Source organism: Xiphophorus maculatus, chromosome 18 (assembly GCF_002775205.1).
Source record: "Xiphophorus maculatus strain JP 163 A chromosome 18, X_maculatus-5.0-male, whole genome shotgun sequence".
Lineage (NCBI taxonomy): Eukaryota > Metazoa > Chordata > Actinopteri > Cyprinodontiformes > Poeciliidae > Xiphophorus > Xiphophorus maculatus.
The window spans coordinates 2,311,620-2,330,833 of NC_036460.1; the positions used below are offsets into that span (position 1 = coordinate 2,311,620).

General features: G+C 37.9%; 2 protein-coding genes across 2 annotated transcripts in view; one reads left to right on the forward strand and one right to left on the reverse strand.

Annotated features, from left to right (window-relative positions):
- Positions 1–1,318: 1,318 nt before the first annotated feature.
- aqp11 (aquaporin 11) lies at positions 1,319–4,573 on the reverse strand. Its single transcript, XM_023350887.1, has 3 exons — positions 3,385–4,573; positions 2,565–2,681; positions 1,319–2,042 (listed from the first exon to the last, which is right to left on the reverse strand). The coding sequence occupies exons 1-3, from the start codon at positions 3,980–3,982 to the stop codon at positions 1,942–1,944; spliced, it is 816 nt and encodes a 271-aa protein (XP_023206655.1). The 5' UTR covers positions 3,983–4,573; the 3' UTR covers positions 1,319–1,941.
- A 2,163-nt stretch (positions 4,574–6,736) lies between these two features.
- Positions 6,737–19,214, forward strand: part of pak1 (p21 (RAC1) activated kinase 1) — a 54,548-nt gene continuing 42,070 nt past the window's right edge. The window contains exon 1 of the mRNA XM_023350787.1: positions 6,737–6,932. The gene's annotated coding sequence lies outside the window, so the exon portion shown is untranslated. The remainder of the gene's footprint in view (positions 6,933–19,214) is intronic.

The window sequence follows — 19,214 nt, forward strand, 5'->3', positions numbered from 1 at the left end:
GTTCTGAGTCTGATTTGTTGGCTGTGGTTTTGCTTAATCAGACTAGTTAAAGTGTGAAATTAAAAATATTCCCACAACATGATGCTGCCACTTCCATACATTACTGGATGGTACAACCAGCCCAGTTTTTTCTCCAAATGTACGGACGGTCATTATGAACATGGTTGTCCCTGTGGACGTTTGCAAACTCCAATCTGGCTTTTAATGTGTGTTTTGGATTTATGGCTTCTTCCTCTCTGGGTGGCCTTTCAGCCAGTGTTGATGCAGAACACGTTTCACTTTTGGACCAGAACCCGCCTCCTTCCTGAGTGATGTGATGGCTGGACATTTAAACAGATGAATGTGGCACCTTCAAGCATCTGGAAATGTTCTTTAACAAACTGGTGAGATGTTCACAGAACAGCTGCATTAATACTGAGATTAATATTCACACTTACCAGAACTGTGTGAAAAAAACATTTTACCAAGTAAAAAAAAAAATTTCACCAAGTAAAATGTTTTATAAAGTGTACTTTTAAGATATTGTTTTAGTTTCTAATGTCAATATCTTAGTATACTTGAAAGAAGAAAAAAACTAACTTACAAGTAATATTTCAACAATATTTAGAAAATTGTTTTAAGTCAATAATTCTTGAATATTGATCTTTAAAACACTGCTAGTCCCACTGACAGATTATGTCCTTTATAGCAATTAATTTTTCTTTTTAAGTGAAAAAATCCGCCAGTGGAGCTACTTATTTAATCACTGCTCAATAATTACTGACTTAAAACGAGCATCTGGCCGAAAAGTCACTTGTAAGTTAAGTTTTCTTATTTCAAGTGTGCTCAAAACATTAGAAACTAGTCAAAATACTTTGAAAGATTGTGTTTTTGCAGTGAGGTGACTTCTGAAAACACGGAATGGATTTTCTTTACGGGAAAATATAAGCGTTTTATGTCGGTGGATATCAATAATTATGGGTTTGTTTTTTTGTTTTGTTTTAAATACCTTAAAAACTGCCAAACTGGTGACGTGACATTTCCTCTTTTATCCACAACAAACAGTTTTTCCTCTCGAACTGTTTTTTTTTCCCTGTCACTCCACGCTGCTCTTTTGTGTTGTTTTTCAGCAGTGACGAGGCCCGGTAGCCGCGCAAGCTACTCAGCGGGCTGTTGCTAGGCAACCAAAGAGCGAGTGAGTTGCTAGGTAACCAAAGCGCGAGTGAGTTAGCTGACGCCACCAACGTAGCTTAGCTAGCCGTGAGAGCGGCAGGTTTCCCTCCTGGACTTATTGAATCACCAACTGAATCCAATATTTTAATAAGAAAAACAAACTGCACAGTTTTGACCATTTTATTTATACTATATTTTTTACTGGAATCCAAAGGCACCAGTTACATTTGTGCAAAAAGTAAAGGACATGTGCAGAAGATTCAGTTACAGTACAGCTTTAATATCACATTAAAACAAGAATAACACTGATTACATTTCCTCTGTTAAACAATGTACTTAAAATTTTACACAGAAGTAAGATGTTTTCTTATATTATCTACACATTCTTTTATCCAAATGGAAATATAAAACTGTTTGTTGCAACAGATTTTAATATTTTAGCTACTCTTATGTGGTTTACTGAGCTAAAGATGGTAACATGTGGTTGGATTTTCTTTTAAAATCAACGAACTGGTCAAATTTGATCAACACTTTCAGATTCCGCTTATTAATCTGAAAGTGTTGATAAGTTCGCCAAAAATCAAACACCTGCTGAATTCTAAAGTAAACAAATGACTTACTTATAGAATGTTGTTTTTCAGTTGTGCTTTAGATGTCACCTAGTCTAATTTACATTACAAAGCCTCACAAATTGAAGTATTTAGAAAAAGCAGCTCAGCAGAAACTTAGATGTTAAGTGTTAATATTTACGGCTGATGTTCTCGGGGTAAACATGCAGCCCTGCCGCGCTCATGCCTGCTTCTTGGTTCGCAGCGGGAGGTGAAGAGGCGACGATTTTCGTGAAAATGCAGCCGTGAGTTTATCAAAGAGAAGCACTGAGCTCATCATACCTGAGACAACAGGGAGAAAGAAGATAAAAATAAAGTAAAAAGGATTAAAAAAGAGCTGCATACAAAGCATGTGTACATGTAATATGTATTTAGTCATTTTGATTCTGTGTGCAATGAGTCTTGAGAATCCAGTATTTAATCAGTTTATAAGATTTATGTCAACACTTTGCTTGTAAGCAGGCAGGGACACAAAGCTGATTTTAATTTCTTTAACGTTGCAAAGATTCAGCTGAATAATTTTATATGTTAATGTGAAATAATGCATTTCTGATAAAGAAATAACAAAATTGAACCTAGAGGTGATAATCACACAGGTTGCTGTACTTCTAAGCCTTATTTTATCAAATATTAACAGTGTTAAACCCAGTATAAAGCAAAACAATACATGAAGAAATAGAATAATTTGGAGTCTTTTGCATTGAAAAAAGGACACAAATGCACAAAAATATAACACATAAAGACAAATCCATAAAATGTGACCTTAGTTGGTGAAGTTTCAGACTGTTTTCCAATTGGTCTTACCCAGAAGTGGACCCAACCAGTACACATAGCAGTACTCCAGGAATGAGTTCCCACTGCAGGGGAACTGGGTGGAAAAGGCCAGTGCCGGGTTAAACACGGCTCCGGTCACACCCCCGCCTAAATACAAACACACACTTATCAAGGAGAATTTATTAAATTACGCACCAATTTATTCAGAATATACAACCAGTAATATATGGAGGACCAAAACTGACATAATAAAAAATAAAAGCATATTTTTTATTATGTCAGTTTTGGTCCTCCATAATACAGGGCCTGTATTGCTGATACTAATACTCATACTGATATTTAACTAAATATTTAGCTCAGACTTAAACATTTAGATAGGAACGAAATATTTAATTTGAACGCTAAATATTTAGTTAGTTACTCCGACTTCCTCCCACAGTCCAGAAACATGACCGTCAGGTTAATTGGTCTCTCTAAATTCTCTCTAGGTGTGTGTGTGTGTGTGTGCATGGTTGTGTGTCCTGTCTGTCTCTGTGTTGCCCTGCGACAGACAGGTCACCTGTCCAGGTGACCTGTCCAGGTGACCTGTCCAGGTGACCCCGCCTCTCGCCCGGTAGGGACAAGGGTGTTAGAAAGTGGATGGATAGTTAGTTAGTAAAATAATTTTTCTATGTTGAATTAAATATTTAGTTAGGAACTCTGACATTTATAAATGTGTGAATAATTTGATGAAAATATGACTTCTGAAAAATAAATACCCCCACATTTTAAATAAATAAAATTATTGCTGTTAATTGTTCACAGACGGGACCCCATATATAACAGCGGATAACAAAACAAACCAACCCACCTGCATAAACCGCTGTTGTTATGGCAGCAGCTACTGCGGGCACGCGGTATTTCTCCTCCACAGACTGCGTGTGCGTGATGACAGTCTGAACAGCGAAGGCGCACATCAGCTCCACCGCAGCAGCCTGCGGGAGAGATGCGTGGATCGCGCTGACACACCGGAACCCCAGCAGCTTATGGCGGCTGTGGAGTCCCGACATCCCCGCACCCCAAATCACCGGCACGGCCGCGCGCGCCGCCACCGCCGCGGCGAACTGGCACGCGATCCGCCGCACTGCGCACCCACCCGATAACCTCGCGCGGTACGCGTGCTCGAGCGCACCGCAGGGGTTACCCACGGCCCCTCGGAAGGTGAGCCCGTGAGCCACTGACGTCACATACGTCAAGGTGAGCGCGAGCTGAGGCGGGATGCCGCCGGACTCAGAGAGCAGCTTCAGCTCGTGCGTGCAGCAGCAGAGCTGGAAGGTCGACACGAGCTCCACCGCGTACGGTGAGAGCCCGGTGTTCCCGAGGCCCCGCACCAGCAGCCTGCGGGCCACGTCGCTCAGCAGGACCACCACCGCGAGCACCGACAGAGACACGGCCACGTCGGCAGCCATGGATCCGGTCTCTGGGCGCGGGGTTTTAGCCGCGCGGTCCCCCGCTGGAGGTCACCGAGTTAAAAACGCTCCTCAATCCCGGAGGATGCGGGGTCCATCCGGGACAAAGTATTCTTCAGTCCCGGTGCTGCTCACATGGTGCGGAAGTGACTGAGCCCGTTTCTCTCCTCCTCCTGCCCCTCCTGCCTCACCGCTGCTCATTTTCCCAATCAAACCTCCTTCAGCGCAAACAAACATCCCTTCACTTTTCAGCTGTTTAAAAGACAAATTAATCCTCTAATTATTAACAAGCTTCATCACTTTGAGTCTGTTGGTCGACTTTCTGCTTTACAGATCTCACAAAACCAGGGTTGTGTGGTAATTAGTTACATTTACTCAATTAAAATTACTTGAGTAACTTAAGAAATTACTTTTAGGAGTATTTTCACTGTACTTTTTACTTTTACTAGAGCAATTTTGTTGTGATTATGATATGATTATGAAAGGTTAGGATAATTTTGCTACTCTTACTTGTGTAAAGTTTCTGGATACTCAATGTGAGAAACTTAACTGAATGAAAAACAAACATGTTTTAACAAAAAATTCACCAGACATAGACACACCTGCAGTTTTGTTAAAGTTTCATAAGTTTTTTTTATTGAAAATAACTGATTTAGGACATTTTTTGCTTGATTTAATTTTTTGTTACTTATATGAATTATTGTAATATTCATCCTTAAAATACAAAAATGTTCACTTTATATTTTGATCTATCTGATTATGTAATTTGTGAATATTAAATGATTGATAATTTGATCAGTTACTCAGTATTTGAGTAGACTTTTTACCAAAGACTTTTTTTCTTGAGTAATTTCTTGGACAGCTACCTTTTACTTTGACTTGAATAAAAATATGTGGAAGTTCTACTATTACCTCAGTGCAATTTTTAGGAACTCTGCCCACCTTTGCACAAACGGAGCTATAATTACACAAAACTGGTATGTTCTATGGAGGATGGATCCTGCCAAAATTTGCCAATATATAGAAAAATAGAAAATAATACATGGCTTGATAGTGTGATGGTGTATTAAGGTCGTTGTAAACAGAAAAAAGAGGAGTAAATTTCCATCAGAAAACTCTGACATTTATAGATTAATCTAGGAAATTTTCTAGAAAAAAATGAAAATTGTGAGTTTGAAAAGTTGAATATTGGCTTAAAACATCAGAAAAGTGTAGCTCAATCTCAGAAAGTTTTGAAAAACAAAACTTGAAAAGCTTCACAAGTTTACAATTTTGACTTTTGAAACTCAGAAATTTCCGTGTTTTATTTCGAAAATGTCTGTTTTTTGTAGCAAATTTTCAAACTCAGAAATTTCCAAGTTTTTTTCAGAAAATTTCTGATTTTTTGGCAGAAATTTAGTCTTCTTTTTTATGTACAATAACCCTAATACACCATCATATGATAGAGTAATTAATATTTATTTATTTAGTTTGAACAGACAATAAAATGTAAAAACAGAAAAAAATAAAATAAAACAAATGTCGATTGACATGCATTATTAGACAATGTGTTCGAATTGTTTTTAACGATAAGTATCTATGATTTCCTGCCTCTCTCAGACACATCAACATCAATATCCCAAATATTGGATACAAAAAATAAAAACGTTCAGAACTTATCTTATTATACATTATAATGAACATTAATATGTATTTGTCGTTTCCAACAATATTTATTAAACATGATCACTACTATTTGATTTTCCATTTTATTTCCAATCCAGCTATTAAAACTACTTTTCTTTTTTACTTCTTAATTTCTTCAATTTTTTTATATTCGGTATGTAGTAAGTTCATTTTTTATTTACTGTAATTTCATTATTTGTTTCCTCATTTCATCATATCAAATATTATTTATTTATTTATGTATCCTATTGTATCTTGATTTATTTTCTCCTTTATTTTCTCTTTGCATTCACCTTCCTGTTTTCTCCTTTGTCCAATTATTTACATACTTCTTTTTTCATGTTTTTTTTTAAATTGGCAGCCTCTGTGTTAAATAACTATTTGTGCCTTCAATTATATTGTTATTTAATAGGAAGGTAATACATTGTTTAGCAGTTTAATTACCTTGATATGCACTCCACCTCTCTTACCGCCAGATGTCACTACCTCCCCAATCTTTAATCTGCATCATCAGTCATGGACTTTTATATTGTCTATGGTCAAAGTTCTAACAGATTTTAATATTACTTTATTTAGATCTAGTTTTACTGGTGTGAAAAAAGACATTCGGCTTGTAATTAATGGAATTAATATTTAATCAATTTATGTTTTATTAATTGTGTAATTGTTAAGTTATATTTTCACTCAAGTTGAGCGCTAAAATAAATGAAGTTTTATAATTTTTCTTCATTTTCATTTTGTAAGGATACGTTGTAGTAGTGTAGAAGTTTCCTTCATGATCTGCAGAGAAAGAAGATTTTTACCGTCTTTGAACCAGTTGATTTTTTTTTACACAATTAAATTCAAAAGTTACACCTGAACGCAACGCCATCCATTCTAATCTGTGGTAGAGCTGAAATTTCGGACATTTCGTCATCGACTTTGAACGTAACACTGCTGAATCTTTACCGGCAAACTTGGACCCGCCCCGAGTTTAGAACGAACATCTGTATCAGCCAATCAGAAGCTTGAGTGTCTCCTGATTGACCAATAACGTTCTTGGAATCACGTCACTGCAGGCGGGTCTTTCTTTGCAGCAGGCTTCGCTAACAATAGCCTGGGCTCGGCAAGTTTTATCGTTAAAAAGGAGCAACCAGGAGGGCGACGGAGCGGAGCAGGTCTGAATCGACAAATAGGGAGAGAGACGGGGGAACAGAGTTTGTTGGATACATGAGACGGTGTGACACGGTGACGGAAAATTACAAAAAAATCATTCAGGGATTTGTATTTGCTGACAGACCAAGTGGTGAGTGATCTTTTTCTACTTTATACCTTACCGTTAAATTAGCCGTTGGTGCCACGGGCGCGTGGTGCGCTGTGATTTAAGGGGCTAATTTCCCTGATAATAAGATGGAGTTATGGCTCACTACACCACACTGGGAGCACAACATCATCTTTTTGTTCATTATCTGCATCCATGGCACCCTGCTGGTTCATGAACATCCACTTAGTGTGGACTTTAAGTCTGTCACGGTGAGGTTACACCAGCCGGAGGCGTGGGTGGTGTGATTATTTTTCTTTATATTACCGGGTTACCTCCCAGATCTGAGTTTTACTGGAGAACTGGAGCCATGGCAGGCCGAGTTCAAATGAATGAATGAATGAACTTTTCTCTTTTTCATTGCGTATTTGTTATCTCCTGGTTTTTCCAGAGAGTATTAATTAGTCCATGTGGTTTAAAAATGGGATCTTTTAAAAGAGAGAATTTAATTGCACAGGCATTTGTGTTTTACATACACATCTTTTGAGGAAATACTCCAAAATAGACAATTAATAACTTTAAATATATCATAAATTATAGTGAGTTAACAAAAAAGCAGACAGCCACCTTGCAAGGAATACTCAAAGGATTATTCTTTGAGTATTCCTTTTTTATTTTGCTATATTAAAACCACAAATTTCAGTGTATTTTATGTGACATTTATGTGATAGACACAATGTGGTGCTTAATTGGGATTAAAGTAATATACAGTCTTTAAACTTGTTTTTAATCTGATATTTTTTTTAATTTGGCATTGACAGCAGTAAGTGTTTTGGGGCAAATTTCTATCAACAACTGATATTTTTGTCCATTCTTCTTCCTTGCAAACTCAGCCAGAATGGATGAGATTCTCTGTGCAAAGCATTTTTTGAGTCTTGCCACAGATTTTCAGTTGAATGTTGGTTTGGACTTTGACTAGATCATTCTAATTCATTGATTTGCTTTACTCTAAACCATTTCATTATGGTTCTAGCAGTATTTTTAGGGTCTTTGTCCTGCTTTAAGGTGAATCCCTGCACCAGTTGCTGGTCTTCTGCAGACTGGTTTTCCTCCAGGATTACCCTGTATTCATCTTCTCAACTCTGAACAGCTCCCCTATACCTATTAAAGAAAACTATTCCCACAGCATGATGGCACCACCATCAGGGTGATGGTTTTCTGCCACACATTGTTTTCCTTGTACAAAAAGCTCAATTTTGACCTTATCTGACAAGTAGACCTTCTTCCTGTTTGCGGGGTCCAAATGAGACTGCTTATTGGCTTTCACCAGTGACTTCCAGATTTGTACAATGGACAACCAGTTGTTCTCTTGATATCAGATTTTCTTAAGAACAGTCATGTTGTTTTATTTTTGCAATTGTTTGATAATCTTTCCCTTTTCAGATGATTTCCAGAGTTCTATTAGTATTTCCAAGCCTGTGACATTGTCTTCTTGGGTCTTCGATGCTGTTTGATGATGCCTAAGGGTTCATTCACACCAGCCATGTTGAGTCCACTTTAATCAAACTGTAGTACATCTGCCCAGAAAGTCTGGTTTGTTTGTGAAAGTGTGAATGCGTAATTTAACTCAGATGCCGACCAAAAAAGCGAACTCTGGTCATCCTACAAACCTTGGTCTCGGTTCGGTTGAAGTGAACTCTGCTTTGGTTCGAATGCAGATGTGAACACAAAGCGGACCAGAGGCCGCTCCAAAAGCAGGAAGTGGACTGCAGCGCAGGGCGATCTGCGATCTACTGGGTAAATACAACTAAAACAAAGGTGCAATTTTAGCACTAGGCTAAATGGGAGGAATGGCTTGTGACTTTTTTTTTTTTAACCATAAACAAAACAGAAAGCGTACAACCTCTAAAATCCGACTCTACTCCATTTTTGTTTACATTTTGTAAAGAAGGAAGTTGTGCTCAGTGTCTTCTTCAGAGGTTTTTGTGTCGTTTCCTTCAGTGGTTCTTGGCGGAGCACCACCGCAGGCGAGGAGGGGAACAGGTTTTTCAAAATGTTTGGATCATTTGACACAGAGCATTGTGAAAGAAAGCCATACCACTTGAAAATGTAACAAATGTTGCAATTTTGGTCCCCAATCAAACAGAATCTACTGGACTAACAGGTGTGAAAACACCTTGAGAAATTAAATTACTCTCAGGTGGACTCTATTTAATAATTAGAAACTTGATTTTATTGACGGTTAACAGAATAAAGGGTTCTGCATTCCACATTTTTAAATTTTTTTCTTTGTGAAAACCATAAAAGCTATGAAGTCTTTGTCCGTCATTTTAGTTCTGAATCGCTTTTTGTTGGTCTGTTGTGTAAATATTCCAATAAAATACATTGAAGTTTGTGGTTGAATTCTTTGGCAAGGCACTGTGTATCTGGAAAAGTGTCCAATTTAAAAGGTAATCAAACATTCCTGTAAAGCCAACGTGTTACTTTACCGTAACCTCATTGTGCTTTTGCACGGCCTGCTGTGTCTTTGAAGGTAGAGAAGCCGTTCTCTAGGTTTCTAGGTTTTGTGCAACACTCTGCACAAGATGCACTAACGCTCTTCTTTCCACAGGGCTCAGCAGAATCCTTGTACATCCTCACAAGTTAACTCTGAGGGTTTGGCCGCTCTGCTGCACATATATCTGCTGCGTCGCATTGATTGGAAACAAACCAGGATACTTTTGGCATTTTTATTAGATTTACAAGTTAGATCTGCTGTTATTGCTGCTTCCTGACCCTTTAAAGTCAGCCAAAGCCTTTAGTCAGCTGACACATTTTCTCTGAGTGCATACTCACTGAGGCAGATGATTCGCCTCAGCTGTTCTAGATTTGGGTTAAGAATGAACAACTTTAAGGAATGATTCTGTCTTTTTTTTAGGTTGTTTCCTTTATAAACAACAAAACTGTTAGACTGGTATTTCTGATTTCGCCAATGTGTTTTTAACATCTGTATGCCTTTTGTAAAAGGTTTCAATCCAGCAAAGACCTCATAGGACCTAAAACATTTTCTTCAGCTGTTATTTCTTTGGGAGCCAACATGTTGGTGCTAAAATCCTGTTTTCTTTTATCTTGGTAATTATCGTGGATTAAACTATGATAGAACAAGCTGTGTCTTTATGAGCGGCTGTCTGAAGATCCAGTTAAAAATAGCTAATTTCTGAAAGTCACAACTGATTCATCTCTTAAACTTTTGAGCATTTCTATTCCTGAATGATTCAAAGGTCAGAAAGTTGCAACTATGTTGTTAAGTGAGTACATACACCAAAAATAACACTGTTCCAGCTCTTAAAGGGAGTTTTTTATTGTAAACTTTTGCGTTCTTCTTATTTTTGGACTTTATAACAGCATAAACATCTGAAGATATTATTTGCATGCTAGTTGTTTGAAACCACTTGCACCCACTGGATAACATGCAAGTGCTTTTGGAAGTGACAGTTAAAGGGTATATAGAAAGGGTAAAGGAAAGTTCATCTTTCTACACTTCCTTCAATCCCAGGGTTTTTGGTAGTGAGTCAATCAACCAGTTATCAAAATTTCCATTTGCTGATGCATTTTCTGCCTATAAATGCCTAAACATACATGATGTTCTATGAATCACTTTCTTTGAAGGTTAGTAAAATCAGGTAAAGGTCCAGGACATATTCTCTGATGCCTAAGCAGTGACAATCAACATGTAAGACATCTGTGAATCCTGCAAATGGACAGTAGCTAGCTATCATATTATCTTCATGCAGGTGACAACATCGTTACTTTCAGAACATTCTTCTAAGTGAGCTCACCCATCCATCATGGAACAAATTGACTGAGTTGAGTCATCTCTCCCTCCCGTTGCTGACCAGTTGTTGCCTGTAAATGCCATCAATTTAAACCACTTATGCCTTTCTTGTCCATTATGGTCCAGCAGTTGCTTTGCAGTTTTGGTGTTTTCTGATAACAGTCAACAGAGTCACTCCTATGATGCAACTAGTGCATCCACCACTTAGTCCATCAGTGACCGACAGTTTTCAGATGTTGTTTTCAGGCCGACGTCACTCGCTTGGAAAGAAACAAAGTAGGAACTAAAACAAGGGGCTGGTACCACTCTACCATTACCAATGGAAAACCCTTAGTCCCAAGTAAAACTGCGTTGAACCAGGCTGAGTGAAAAATGTTCAATTTGTTCAAACATGATTGGACCATCTTTACTCGAACTGCAGTCTAGGAGTGTTTTCACGCCTGGTAGACTCTGTTTGATTCGGGGCCAAAATGTAACAACATTTGTTACATTTTCACCTGGTGCGGTTCTCTTTCTCACTGCGCTGTGTCAAATGACCCAAACCCTTTGAAAAAACTGTTCACCTCCTCACCTGTGGTGGCACTGCAACAAGAACCACTGAAGAAATGAACGACATGAAAACCTCCAAAGAAGACATTGAGGCAACTTCTTCCTCCATGGAATGTAAACAGAAATGGAGCAGCATCAGATTTGAGGAATTGTAGGATTTATCTTTTGTCTATTTCTCCCGCTCGCGCTACTGGGTCGTTAGTTTTGGTTGTATTTACCCAGAATGCCCTGTGCACTTCCTGCTTTGGAGCGGTTTCCAGTCCACTTGGTGTTCACATATGAACTGCACCAGAATTCATTTAAACCAAACCGAATCCTAGGTTTTTATATGGACCACTGTTAGGTATTTTGAAAGTGTGATTACCTGTTCACACTTCCCCAGATAAGCTGAACTTTCCAAGCAAACAGACTGGAGTTCGACTAAAATGGATCAAGCAGGGCTGCTGTATGAATCTAAATCTAAAATTAACTTTTCAAATCACACAGGAAATGGAAAAAGTTGGCCAAAACGCCTCGACAATAATAAAGTCAAAACATCTACTTTGATAACCCATTGAACTTTTTTTCTCATACAATCATTTCATTCCATTCTTACTTAATAAACAATGTGAAAGTTATAGATTTTGTCTGCATTTAAGGCTGGAGTCAAATGTTTTTAGAACCTGGATAATTTTTATTGCAGAACCTTATAGCTGAAAGACGGTGCAGTATACCAGCACACGCTTCAGACCTATAATCTGTACATGTAACCAGTGCTGGTTATCCTGTAGCTCCTATCAGCTTTACAGTATTTTCAAACAAGCGAACATCAAGGACAAAACCTCTAAAACCGACCAATGAGAGAATCCGTACTTCAGGAACATGCTACCCGGAGCGCGGGGTTATGGCTTAGGGCTGATATCGGCCCGGTTGTTGCCATGGATATCTGGGTGTGGTGAAAGGAGTGTTTTATTGTCCCATGTGAGGCATGAGGCCACACAGTTGTCGCTCTGACACGGCGGCGGCAGCATGAGGGAGGGCTTAACGACCCATTTGTCTCCTGCTGCTGTGACTTGGTGTCTCCAGGAGACAGCAGACTGTTGTCAGAGCTTGTATGTGTTAGCACTTCACGATTCTGCTCCACCTCACCTGTCATTGAAGATATTTTTAACAGTTTGGACCCTAACGAGCCGCTTATTGCAAGGTATGAACCAGAACAGAAGAATTTTGTTCAGTTCCTGGTATTTATAATCTCCTAATCTCTCAAGATGAAGGCAGGTTTGTTGCTGCTGAGCGAAAGGAGAATGGTTATCATCTGTTTCCAGTCTTGTGATATTTTTTTTTTCTCCCCCCAAATGCCAAGAAAGCCACAAAAACGGTGAACAAGCATATTTCTCTGCATGTGTAGCTATTCTTCTACATGCAGTCTGTTTTATATTACTCATCAGCTTGCTCTGGTTTTTAAGATGAACATTTCAAAACATAATTAGATTTTAAGTGCAGAATCATTTCCACAACTAATACTGACACAATGCTGTAATTACCACTGATATTCCCTTCTGCTGCGCTCACTTTCAGACCAACATAAATAGCAGGATTGGCTGTGCAGCAGCAAAAAGCCAGCAGCTGAATAATACATAGACTGTCTGCTTGGAAGGCTGCTGGCACGGCGGCTAGACCAACCCCAGCACCAAACTACAAGCTTTCTGCTCATTTTCCCCCCATGAAGCCGCTGGACCACATGAGTACAGGTGAACGTTTTGATCCGGGATCAGTTCTTTTTCCCCACTTGAAGTAAATCCACTGCACTGATGAGAAAGCGGATAAACAGCCAGGTTGGGTTGGGTGTGTAAGTTGGAAATAAATGGTTTGATTCTGCGGTGGGCGTGTTTATCATGCGGATACATTCTGCATGAAAAGCAGAACTTTAATTCAGTTTCATTAAACTGAAAATAGATGGAGGCCCTTTATTTGTTATCTAGAGGGGCGCCATATGATCTTGTTTACAGTAAAACCAGTGGATTTCTTGACACCACTGAAAACAATTATGTTGCTAAAAACCGAAACACTGCCAGGCATTAACTTTGATGGAGATTTTCCATGTGACGGATGAAAAAAAGTGAACAAAGTTACTGATCAATAGGAAGTGTGCACAAGCTTTTGCTTTTTACAGCTATTTTCATGTTACATATTTTTGGTGTTGGAAAAAAATAAACAAGATTGTTCTTGTTGTTAAACAAGATTTTTAGTTTTGCACGTTTGAGTTCTTAAAAAAAACAACTTTTTAACATCTTGTAAAACTAATGCTCTGATGAGACACGAGTTTTTCATGTGTTTATTTAAGCATTTTTATTTACACCTGGCAGCTGATTTCAGACTGGCTTTTTATTGGACAAAATTGGCTTACATTTTTTATTTATTTATTTTATTTTATGTTTTCTGACAGACTAAACATATTGTGATTCTTGTATACATTTATATATAAATACATTTGTTAAGAACAATAATTTAAAAATTATTTTGAAGTTACATATTTGGCCAAATCCATTTTTTAAAAAAAGCTGAAAATGTGGAATATTGACTGTAATATTGTTTCTGAGTTATTTAAAAATATATATCATGATTTAATTCTTTGGACATATGGCCGCCACCCTTCGCTGGAACTAATGATTATTTTAGCAATTGATCACTGTATCAGTTAATTGAACTAAAAAATTGGCACATTTTTATTGGCACATTTTTTATTTAGCCACTTAAGTTTATTTAATAAAGTATTAAAAATACATAAAAAGATGCAGTAAACAAATCATTAAATACTTTTTTGAATAGGAAAATAAAATTTGATTGCATAAAATGTAACATATTTAATTTGTAGCAAAAGATTAACCTGCAGCTAAATAAATATTTCTATTTATTTAGAAACTTTCTGCTTGATTTAACATTATTACAGTGTATGACTGCTCAGTTAATTTTTCTATTAACTGATTAATAATTAGACAGCAAAAGGTGATTTTTTTTTGCATAATTTGAACCAGGTGAAACTAAAACTATGACATTTGAGTTCTGGGTAAAACATATTTACAGACAAGGCTGTTTTCTTCTTGACCTCAGATGCGAAATGTCTATATTTTTTGTACAATTTTGGCTTGATTACTGCTCTGTCTGTGTTATTCAGCCATGTTGACATCACAGAGCCAGACCGGTATTTAATAATTTAGGTTTTAAAGATGGTGGAGTCGTCTGCCTGAGTTTCTGTTGCGCCAGAATTCCTGTTGCTTCTCTGTCAAATTCAGAACATTGGCCGTCAAATTTCTAAATCAAATTTTTGTATAATTTAACATTTTTAAACAGAACCTGTTGGATGAGACTTGAATAATAAATGTATAGGAATGCAGAGCCGAGGCATAAAGAGGGTTTAGCTTTTTGTCACGCCCTCCTTCATCAGCCAGCTGTTTAAAGCTGAATTTCTCACTGCTGATGTATCTCATTCACACCCTGCTGCCTTGCATCCCTCACAGATGTGCTGTAATTCTTTTTTCTGCTTTATGCATTTCATCATCACATGACTTCATACTGTAAATGTTTTTTGTTTTTTTTTGTGAGATAATGTAATCTGCAGAGAGAGCAACACGACCCTGTCCAGAGAAAACCACAGATTAGCCAATTAAAGCACACAAGGTGAACGAGTTCATACCCAATCTGTGTATTCATCTAAACTCATGACTCCCACTGCTGTAAAAACAACGGTTCATTTCAAGAGTTCATCCAGTCTGTCATAGACTGCACACATTATCTTCAGCCAGTGTAATAATTATTGATATCGATGCGTTTAAAGGCGATCAGATTACAGGGTTCAGTTGCACTTAAGCTAATAAAAAATGTAGAAATTTTCATACCAACAGGTTGTATGTATGTCAGTTGCTAATAGGTAGGAGTTTTAAATGTTTGTTAAAGTAAAGCTCATCTAAATTGTTTTAAAAATATGTCTCATTGCAGTTTAGAAATATAAATACTGTCATGAAGTGGGGGTGAAGATGGTGAGGATAAAGCGGAGGACCCAGGTGGTTGAGTGGCGATGATGGGTTAATGATGAAAAAAGGACAAACATCCAGGCAGCACAGAGGAGCTAAAGCTAGGAGCTAGTCTCTAGTAGCAACTGGTAAACAGTAATCAACCGACAGCAGACACTAGACAGCTTAGACAAGGACCTGACAGAGAACAAGAAACAGAGGTGGGTATAAATACACAGGGGGTAATAAAGGAAACTAGACACAGCTGGGATCAATCAAGGGTAGACAGGGCAACACCAAAACTAAACTGACACAGAAACCTAAATAAACACACAGAAAAACTCAAATCCTTACAAATACCCTCAAAGCCCATAAATAAGATTCATCTGACTTTATTTTAAACGCCTCCCTGATAGTTTAACATTGAGTCTTCCTCCATCAGTAATAGCATCTACAATGAAGAGTGGTGAGAGCTTACAAAAGATCCGGTCAAGCTGAAAACCATACTATTCCTAATTTCTCATAGTAATGTTTTTGTAATGAAGAAATACAAACCGGACCCTCTGTGTGTTTCTGGTTTGACAGTAAATTGGACACACAAGGGATATGTGCAAACAACAGCGATGGACGACCGGGAGTTAATTTTTGCTTTGAAACACAATCTGATGTGACGCCAGAAAAAACTATGGTTGTGATAAAAGGAGTTAGGGTACCAAGGCTAAATAACTCCTTTTGGTAAGGCAAAGATATTAAAGCCTAAAATATCATCTCAATGCTAACTATATAGCCGCAGCACAGATGTCTCCAATGCTAATGTTAGCATCCACCTTTCTACAGAAGTTCCATGGATAATCTGGGATTCCTAAAACACTGGAAAGATGAGCGGATATAATGACATTTTGCGCCAGGGGCTGAAAAGGGAGTTTAATTTGAAAATGCTGGTTATTTTGTACCCAAGCTCCTGAGTTCCTTTGGAACTTGTGATTGACCTAATGAATTTTGGTGTATTACAAACAGCAATATTTTAGTTTATAGGAAAATACAGCATGTTCAGCTAATCCTGAAACTTTCTTGCTATGTTTAGCGTCAGTTCAGAAAAAAAAAAAACAGCATTGGAAAATCGGAATCGGCAGGCCAGGCTTTTTAAAGATTGCTAATTGGCCAGAAAACTGCCATCAGTGCGCTCCTATTATTTTAACTATATGGTTTTTGATTAAAATGCGCTTAATTGCAACTAATTACAGACCCGGCAATTGATTAAAAATTTTCATTAAGTTTCACCACTACTTAAATAGTTTTAACTCTGAAGCCAGCCGGTTGATGAGTGGCTGTACTTCGTCATCCACTGCAGGGCTGAAACTGATGGTGATGAAGCAGAAACCTCCCCTTTGAACAAGGACATTCCCCAGATCCTGACCCGGTCAGCATGTAGCAGCTGCCTGTTGTAGTGCCTGGGTGGGGAGGATGCAGGAAAGACAACCTTTTGTTTTGACTCTTAAGGAGCTTTTCAGATCCGCCACGGTCCAGCCGCATTCAGCCGGGTCGTTCGGGTCATGGATGGTGTAGCGCAGTCTTAATCCTGTCTGATGGAACCCTATAAAGCTTCTGGATTTATTACTACCTCTCCAGACCCGGTTACTACAGCCACAGTTCACTTGGCCAGAACCGCCGTTCTTCCAACAGTTTCAGCCCATTAATCTGATTCTAATCAGCTGCTTTTCTTTTTACGCACTGTGGGAGATCAGTCTGTGTCTCTGGTTGGATTCCCACACTTGTTCCTGGCTCTCGTCCAATCAGGAGACTCCTTAGCTCACAAAACTGGCTTCTGTCTGTCTGTCTGTAAAACTTAATGCAGGTTACAGTCAGACATTTTGTTTTTAAACCAGTTTTACAGCAATGTGCACAGCCACTTAACTCGATCAGTCTTTATAATAATCTGAAGGTGCTATAAAAGTACTTTTACCAGCAGATTGCTCTTTGTTACTGGTGCTGATATGATCCAACCTTTGGTCAGAACTTGGAGCAGAAGCAGCGCTTTCTTTCCAGTGACTGTGGATTCTGAGGAGTGGCGGTCTTGGGTTTGGAGCAGCATGTTGTCTCTTACTTTATCAGTTCAGCTTTCTGTTGATTCAGAACATTAAGTTAAACCAGTTAAATACATGACATTATGATGCTGTCTGTTTTTAGCAACGTAAATGTTGCTTTGACCGGCCGATCAGCAGATTGATGGAAACATAAAGTGGATGGAGCCGTAAAGTTTGGGTCCAGGTTCGGCTGAGTCGAGCAGAATAACGGTGTGTGTCAGATTTACTCACTGGTTGTTTTCTGGGTTTCATGGAGGGGGAGTTCCAGCATTCTGTACTCTGATATTTTCAAATACCAACATCATGATATCACTTGTACAGATACCACCCAGCACAAACCTTTCCAAGTATCCCAACACTGCAAGGCAGATGGTCTCTTCCTCTTTCCCATTTTTCTCCTCCTCTATTTTGTTTTCTTTTCACAGCCTCCTCTGTTCTCTGCTTTTTCTTTCCATGTATTTCCCCTAATCACTGCTCTGTCTGTATTCCTGCTGCTTTTCAACAATAACTTCTGTCTATTTTTTTATTGAAATGTCTCTCTTCACTTCTTAAGACTTGTTTTTGTTGTGTATTTGTTTTATTCTGTGCGTAGAGGAACTGTATAAATACTCCATATCACAATGAAACATGGGAAGTCTCTTTTTCTGATTATTCTCCTCTTAATGATCAAATATGTGAGGTTTATTACCAGTCGATCCGATACAGGAAAACAGCTGAGTTGACTTAAAATGTTTCTTTTTTTAAATTAATTTAATAACTCTGAACTCGTACAGCACACTTAAATATACCAACAGCTTCACAAGCTTGGCCAAACATGTAAAACCAACACAACTTTAATTTGTTAAGTCAATCAAGTTTATTTGTGTAGCACATTTCATCAACACGGCAGTTCAAAGTGCTTTACATCTTTAAAAAAAAAAGTAAAAATCACAAACATTTGTTAAATATTACTTATGGTTACGTATTTTTATTTATTAATTTTTAACACCTTGGGTGGAGTAACTTGTCAACAAATAATCAATTTCCCTTTGGGGTCAATAAAGTATTCTATATAGTCAGTAGATGTGAAAACCAGTAACAGACATTACATTTTATGAAGTGCTGTTATTAAAATCATCACTAAACCTCAAATATGTTGGATAATGTCCCATTTATTCCAGTTCAAAAGCAACGTTAAGCAGGTTTTAGTCTTTATTTAAAGATTAAAAGTCAGTGCAGTTAGGAGTGTAACATCAAATGTAAAATAAATAAAAAATAAACTGACAAACAGGTTTACCACCTTGGTCAAACCTGTAAAAAATAAACTGCAACAAACCTTTCAAATGGTTCAGAAAGTGGAATTATGAATCCTAAATATAATGTCAAATAAATAATAAAGTATGAAGCTGATCAGAGCACAAAGCGTAGAATTAGACTGAATAGATAAGGCCTTATGGGTCCATCTAGAATGTTTTTCAGTATCGGGATCAATACAGATGTTCGTATCGGATTGGTGCGTCTCTGTTGTGCTGGAGAAATTTTCTAATTCTTTTACAAAAATTGTTATAAATTGTTTTGAATGGGGGGAAATGAATTTTGAATCAAATTGTGACGTAAAGATTCCCTCCGTTCTATCTGAGATTTTTCTCTGCTCTGCCTCTCGGCGCAGGATCCGTCCTCCTCCTGTTGTCTTCCCTTAAGGCGATGCTTCATGCCGAGTTCTCAGCTTTAACACAACGTCATCAACACCTTTCTTCCCTTAAGCACTTTTAAATATGACCAGCCAAGAATGTCAGCTTAACCTCTGCATGACCCTGTTAGTGCTTTATTACACCATGACACATGAAGCCACGAAACAAACAATAATATGGATATAATAGACTAAGATAACTGTGTATTTGCAAAATGCCAT

Excerpts from the sequence above, each read along its gene's own strand:
- aqp11 (XM_023350887.1), bottom strand. The coding sequence starts at position 3,982 with ATGGCTGCCGACGTGGCCGTGTCTCTGTCGGTGCTCGCGGTGGTGGTC. Across the intron at positions 2,682-3,384 it reads AACAACAGCGGTTTATGCAG|GCGGGGGTGTGACCGGAGCC; the intron begins GTGGGTTGGTTT and ends GTTTGTATTTAG. Across the intron at positions 2,043-2,564 it reads CTGGTTGGGTCCACTTCTGG|GTATGATGAGCTCAGTGCTT; the intron begins GTAAGACCAATT and ends CTGTTGTCTCAG.